Consider the following 7,397-nt stretch of genomic DNA (forward strand, 5'->3'; position numbering starts at 1 on the left):
TTTTTTTTTTTTTTTTTTTTTTTTTAATAATGTTTTGAGGGAAAAAACAAACAATAATAATAATAATAAATAAATAGTTAAATTATTATTATTATTATTATAGTGTTGATAATTAACTTTTAAATGTTATAAAATTATTCTCAATTTTTAATATATTTAGATAGTATTTAATAAGATGTAACTTTTCGTGATGGTTTGACTTGGTTCCAAATCATGATTGTTCTAGGGACTAAATTGCCATTTTAAAAATAGTAGGGATCAAATAGGAATGACAAAAAAAAAAAAACTTCAAAATGATGGCCATGGAGCTTGAAGCGGTGAGGACGGAATCGGAGGTGTTGAAGGCTGTATTGCTGACAATGAAGAACAGAGGGTGCTTCACTACCAGAGCATAGCCTGTGTGCTGACTGCGAGATATCTGGGCAGTTCTTCTTCTTCCTTGCTGTCTCTCGTACTTCGTCACCCTAATTGGTGGAGGGTTTTGGGTTAATAAAAATGTAGGAAGGAACAAAAATAGACATCGTATCTCTTCCATCCAACCATCGCCCATTCTATACAAGACTTCAAAATCAAAACTCTAATAATGTACACAAATAATGCTGTACAATATCAACTCCAACTGTTGGTTGTGTTGCGCATATATCATAATCACGTTAACATTGCTTCAGAAGACAACCACTGACCTTAGCATTTAACCTCAGCTTCCTCCACATTGGGATACTTGTAGCGACCCTATCACCTCAACCCATTATCATTAATTTTGTTCCAACAAACCACACTGAAGTTAAATTGAAACCTGGCCGTTCCCTTCTCAATCTTCATCCTCAAGATCAACAATCCTAAACTTTCTTCCAGTTGTAGCACTTGCACGATGCACATTAGAATCCATTTCACCTTCTGAATCTGCAAGCTCATCATCCATACTGACACCAACTTCAGCATCCTTACCTTCAACTTCTGTAAAGTCATTCAACTGAACATCATCCGAAGGCATTTTACCAACCCCCATAGGTTCCAACCTACTCGCTTGGTTGCTGTCCTCCCTGGAAAAAGATCACTCTAGTGTTAGCAGTTTCATATATTAAATGATATAAACAGAGTGAAAGTACTCCAGATACTTCGAGGATGCATGTGACTAAGTTTTTCATATCATGGAAGTTTACTTGAATAAAGGAATAGGTGGCAGAGGAAGCCACATTTCCATTCTTTCATATTTAAATTAATCAAGGAAGTTTTGGCCAAATTCAAGTTTAGACCCGAGCAACCAAGGAGGAGAGAAATAACCTTCCACCAATTGTGTAAGAATGGCCAGCCCCCAGTTAGAAAATGATCGTGTAATCCACAAATTTAAGGTGGGAAATAACAAATCTGCTTCTACCAACTTTCCCGCCTTACTAGGATTCTTTTCTCCAAATAAAAGTGCACTAGCCTGCTAATAGCATCTCCAAGGAAGGTGAAAAGAAAGGGAGAAAGAATCCTATCTTAGTCGAAATTTTTCCTCTAGGCCTCCCATTAATTATTATGGTACCCATTAAGTATTACGGAATAGTTGGCTGTTGAAACACAACCCCACATTCACTAAGAGAATCACAATCACTTTTGACCAATTAACCTTATCCTATGATTGCACTAGTTTCTTTCGACCCATTCACTAAGTCTAAAAACAGAGAAGGCATCAAAAGTCTCAATGTTGCTTCTACTTCCTCTTCCCCCTCATTTGTCTGCATGGATAAAGTTTTATCAACACTACAGAACTATAGACTCGGTTCCATTTAATCAAATATCAACAGCCACAACCCCTGGTCATGGACAATGGCTACCCTCAAGAGCTCACCAACTACCTCTTTTCATCTGTGGCTACAACTACAATAATAGTTTAGTTATGTATTGGCCCTTTGGAGACATCCAATAAAATTGGAGTTCAGGTATCCCTTGGAGAACTACTCCTAAACCCTGAGGTTATCTATTTATATTCATAATACTCACTACGCAGCTTGGCCAAGAAAATACCGAATTGGTTGGATAGCACTACCGACAACCAATTTTGAAACTAACATCAATCTATTAATCATTCCACTACGCAGCCACTCCTACATTACTGCCAGAACTTATTATTTCCATTTCAGGAAGCGAGAAAATTCTCAAAGAAGTTATTGCTTCTGTTATTTCTTGGTCACTAACTCTCTAGAATGATCATACCTTTGCTCAAAAAACACCAGAAAGAATGAGGCGCCTCGACTCCAAGCTAATACAGTTGACAATGAGAATACATTTCATTTACAAGGCTTAGAGACCTAGTAATGACTTCCTTTTTTTTTTGGGGGGGGGGTACTTAGCATTTTTTTCAACCAGTAGTAGATGTGCCTCAGCTAGAATCTCACTAGCAGCACCATTGTCCCAAGCGCAAAGATATGGAACACTTACCATTGCATATAAAAAAAGGAGGATACACAAAATAGCACAAGGATATACAAAAGGTACAAACTCAGCATGTCTTAAAGACCTGGTCATGGTAAGAATGGCTAAATGACTTCTTGCTAGACATAGGAAAAGACGGTTTTTTAGATTGAAATGCAATTATTGTTAAAAAATCTTACCATTGCGTAGACATTTCTGCATCTACACCTTCAGATTCTTCAGCAATTAATATGCTCTGCGTTGAGATGGAACTGAGCTTTTCTGTGGCAAGATGCTTCCTTTTTTTCCTATACACAAAAAATTGTAATGGATATAAATTGAAAGGAACACATTGGAAAAACAGAGTCATCTAAGTCGATAATTTCAAGCTTTCTAACAATCTTTTATACTATACTAATGAAAGTAAAAAAAAAAAAGAGAGAGAGAGAATACACTTAGAAGATAGTGTTGACACTATTGTGAAATGATGCCTGGATTTCTCTCTATTAGAAGTTTATTGAGGGTAATTGAAACTTTAGACTCCCAACTATGGGCAGATTACAACCAAAATTGCATTAACATGGAAGATATGAGAACATCTGATAGTTGATGGTAAGGTATGCAAGCATGCTCACCTATTTATTAATGAAAGCAATGTTTCATCATCACTCTCAAATCCCTTGTCCATAACAGAATCATTGTGATCCCCATCACTCGACCTCTTCTGATGAGAAATATATAGACCCAATTGCTTGAGCTTTCGAGAAACTTGTGCAGAAGTGAATTTGTTACCAGCATCCAGCGCATTTGCAATCATAGAACTACATCTCTTATGATCTTTAAACCTGTTAGAGCAAGCAAATTTGTTAAGAATGTTTGAAGACTTAAAAAACACCGGATTAAAATCTACCCAGAATGCAATCCAATCAAGAACTTACTGCTCATATAAAGCTCTGATCTTCTCTTCATATACTTTATCAAAAGCGACAACTCTTTTTCTCGTGTGCCTATGACATGATAAATAATATTGAGGAAAAAAAGGCCAGTTGCGACAGGCATAAATGAAATTAAACCACAATGTTCAGACGAAATGATTAAAAACCTTCATGGACACATTCTATAATGTTAGCAAAGAAAGGTTTACGTACGAAGGTTGACTCAAAGAACTTTCCCCCAAAACATCTGAGTCGAGTAGATTATTTCTTTCTACCCCATTGCTTTTTCCCTTGAGGTTTTCAGAGGTAGCAGCAGAAAAGGCTTCATCTGCATATTGCCTCCTCTTTCTTTGAGAAACTTTTAACCCCATCCGTCTAAGCTTATTGGAAACTTGAGCAGGCGAAACTTCGACATCAGTACCAAGATTCTCTGCAATAAGTCTGCTACAGTTCCTGTCCTCCTTGAATCTGACACACGATAGGGAAAAAAATTAATGTTTAGAATAACAGTATTCACTTCCATGAGCAAATGAAATAGGTCAGTAATTTTGTAACGGAAAAATTCAAAACAATTGTGGAATGAGCAATACATCACCAGGTCATTGGTCAATAATTATCAAAGGGAGGAATTAAAATAACACTGTAGATAAGAGAGCAAGTGAAATCAATGCATACTTCTCATAAAGATCTTTAATTTCAGTCTCCAGTGCAGCATCAAGAACAAGTCTCTTTCTTTTCGGAAGACTTTTGGATTCATCCATAGCCAGCTCACTGCAACAAATCACCAAAAAGTTCAGGAAAAAAAAACTTGAAAAGCTAATAGTTGTAAATTTTAACATACTTTTCGTTGTGTTCTTTCCCGTATATCTCATCACCCAGGGTGGTAGACTCAAGGCCTCTCTCGACTTCGTCAGACTTTGCTTCCCTGTCAAGTATAGAAAAGATCATCAGTTAAGACGTCAGCTATCACATAATTCTTTTACAGTATTACCATTCAATAAACATCTTCCATAATTTAAATAATTACAGAAAACTCTAGTAAGCTGAAAGTATCACAGTTTACAGTCTTTATGTAGATGGTATCAGATTCTACGTTTATTCCAAAGGATTGTTAAAATGTAAATAGATGGAGTATTTTCGCTCAGATTAGTTCTTACGTATGAATTTCAAACTCATTAGTGGTGATCACAACATCAGCTTCATCTTCACCTAGTGCATCGGCTATGCTTCTAGGAGTCCAATGCTTGCCCATCAACGAGCCATTTTCATCATCACCAATAAAATTTTCCTCTTTATTTTTTTTCTTCCAACAGCCAAGCTCATGCACTAAGTACTCAGCATCAATGTAATGGCATTCTTTTCGGGTCTTCCAAAACAGAAGTTCCACAAAAAGGAGTGGCTGATTCTTTATCTTCCTTAGCATCTTTCTCACCAGACTTGTCAGGAAATCAACTATATTAGCATGTTCCTTGCATGGACTTGACTTCTGTTCAGATAGAATCTCATAAAATGTGGGAAGAAGAGACAACTGCAAAATAAAAGAGAAATTAGGTTTGTATGAATAAAATCTCTTATATAGTTCTTTGACAAAAGTAACCAATCAAATGTTGACCTGGTACAGCATTGGAGAAAGCTCTAAATCTTCGGTGATCCTCCGTAAAAAGCATATTATGTAATGGTTTGTATTGGTAGAATTGCTCTTGTAAAACTTAAGCAACCAGCATATTTTCTGAATAATGTTGTTGTTGGCAAAAGTAGATACTAGACTTGATACTTTAAGATCAACTTCCACAGTTCTATTTTGCTGCTCATTACCAGAAGAATCGGCTGTGCTATAACCATCATTCAATTTGTTGTTCTCCCACTGTGACAGACTGCCTTCAAAACTCCCCGTGTTCAAGTTTAGCAGTTCAGGCGCGGTAATAGATACCTCTTCTTTACCATCAGAACTTGCTTTTAAGTCATTGTTCTCCCCGACATCGGCATCTATTGATTTCTCATTATGGGTTATGGCCGTCTTATTCCCAGCTACCTGATCTTCTGACTGTCTGACATCCCTATTATTAGCTGACTTTGCTTTTCTTCCCCTCCTTGATTTTTTAGAAACCTTTGTAAAGGAGTTTCTTTCAGCAAGAGAACAAAGAAATAGTTCTACTCCTAGGAGATTTGACTAAGCAGATACAGATACACAACAATGCCAGGGAAAAGAGACCAATTAATTTTGTGAACAGCTCAGGCTATGAAAGTTTTGGCTATTGATATTTGATAAAAATTAACAAAATTGTCTATGTCATCACAATCACAATACTAGTATTGTCAACCTGAGCATAATTGAACTATCATCATATGCCATCAATCAAGAGATCAAAGGTCTTGTCCCTATATGTTAGATTCAAACATAAACAATCACAATATTTAATATAATAGAATAAGACTGTTAAAAACACAGAAGGTAATCTCCAGTACTGCAATAAGCTTTCTTTAGTACTATTAACCTCTATTTTGTTGGAAATTTTGGATCACAAAAAATCGCACTAGAGAATACTAAAGTCAGATGATTAGATGCTTGAATGAAAGAAGCCTACTCTATGGCATAATAGACATCCTTTTCAACCACAATAATTGCCAGACATATACATTTGAATAACTACCCACACCGGGTCATGCATTTGCAATATGCTTAATGAGAAAAGAGATTTACATAACAGGACAACAAAGATGATTTGTCCCTGCTGATAGCATGAGGAAAACCAGAAAGATGAAAACCGTTTTCAGCATACTGTAGCCAAACCAACAATTAAAGAAATATGGTCAAGATAAGAGAATTACCCGAAGTGTTCCACGTGCTTGGAGGTCCTCCATGAGCTGTACAACTTTGTAGATCATCTCAATTAAATCTGCAAGATCACTGGCCAGTGGAACTTATAAATATGCGTGGAAAGATAATCTACATTTTTCTTAAATAAGAAACACGGGAACACTCAACTAACACCTTTAACCCTCCCCTTTAGGAGTTTACACCAAAATTTAAATTCATGCCGGAGCAAGGTATTAACAAAAGGAAGAGAAAGTGAATACCAAGAGAAAAACTAAAATTTGGCAAGAGAAAAACTAAAATTTGGCCAAATCAAACTTCTTCACAGTATCTGAATTTATCATGAATAATCTATGGTTTCTTTCTCACCATAAACTCCATATAATCTTTTTCATAGCATTTAGCCATAGAACAATAGCTTTTTCTTCAAGTTTATGTTCAGAAAACAACAGAATCAGATCTTCTTTAGAAAAGTTTGCTATGTAGATTATAAGAAAATTTGCATTACTTGATGTCATGATGATGAACATGAAGTGTAGGTGTAGGCCGCTCTAAATATTATAGGACTCAGAATAATGATATAAAGTAAAGATAAAGCTCTTTGCACAGTATATAGTTGAGATTGTGCATTGGACTTCCCCGAGAGCATTTGCTATTAGCAAATTCCTCACAACGTGAATCAAAACTGAGAATAATGCCAGAATACAATCGCATGTGCATAGAACGGAAAACAACCTCATCCTTGTCAAGGAAAATACCTTTTGGGTTGTTTGTGAGTGTTGAATGATTTGAGCAAATTTAAGAGGAACTGAGTGATCCCTTGATCTGTCTGATCATAAAATAATTTGTAAAGTAGAATACGAGCTGTTTGAGGTTCCTTCGAATCTTCTGGCAATAACTTTAACACCAAATCTAACATGCAAATCTGTACAAAGAAAACTCTTCATTATGCTGATGTGGCATGACAACCTGAATGCAAAATATATTTGTACTTCAATTTGAAAATCAAATAAAAAATTAGTCTATTACATCATTGTAAAAATGTTTTTAAGGTAGCCTGATCTTCTAAATGCACTCAAGTAACATTTTCTTGTATAAAAAGTCTTAAACACTACAACTTCTGGATCCAAAAAAATTGCCGAGAACAGAGCACCGCCCCAATCGTAAAAACATGTACCATTTTGATGATCCCTAAAGCAACATTACTGAGTTGTTATTATATTGTTATTGTTTTTTTTTTTTTTTTTTTT

General features: G+C 35.8%; 1 protein-coding gene across 2 annotated transcripts in view; it reads right to left on the reverse strand.

The window, feature by feature from the left end:
• Window positions 1-529: 529 nt before the first annotated feature.
• Window positions 530-7,397, reverse strand: part of LOC111490825 (protein timeless homolog) — a 10,424-nt gene continuing 3,556 nt past the window's right edge. Inside the window, exons 9-19 of one of the 2 annotated variants that reach the window (XM_023139446.1) lie at window positions 6,906-7,072; window positions 6,162-6,240; window positions 4,945-5,439; window positions 4,490-4,860; window positions 4,174-4,257; window positions 4,008-4,103; window positions 3,546-3,800; window positions 3,336-3,404; window positions 3,033-3,242; window positions 2,598-2,705; window positions 530-1,043 (exon numbers count right to left, since the gene is read on the reverse strand). In XM_023139446.1, the coding sequence (XP_022995214.1) occupies window positions 812-1,043; window positions 2,598-2,705; window positions 3,033-3,242; window positions 3,336-3,404; window positions 3,546-3,800; window positions 4,008-4,103; window positions 4,174-4,257; window positions 4,490-4,860; window positions 4,945-5,439; window positions 6,162-6,240; window positions 6,906-7,072 (2,166 nt within the window). In that variant the 3' untranslated portion in view covers window positions 530-811. Of the gene's footprint in view, window positions 1,044-2,597; window positions 2,706-3,032; window positions 3,243-3,335; window positions 3,405-3,499; window positions 3,801-4,007; window positions 4,104-4,173; window positions 4,258-4,489; window positions 4,861-4,944; window positions 5,440-6,161; window positions 6,241-6,905; window positions 7,073-7,397 lie in introns of those variants that run through there. The other variant, XR_002719626.1, reaches the window with a different exon arrangement.

Source organism: Cucurbita maxima, unplaced genomic scaffold, assembly GCF_002738345.1.
Source record: "Cucurbita maxima cultivar Rimu unplaced genomic scaffold, Cmax_1.0 Cma_Scf00016, whole genome shotgun sequence".
Taxonomy (NCBI): Eukaryota; Viridiplantae; Streptophyta; class Magnoliopsida; order Cucurbitales; family Cucurbitaceae; genus Cucurbita; species Cucurbita maxima.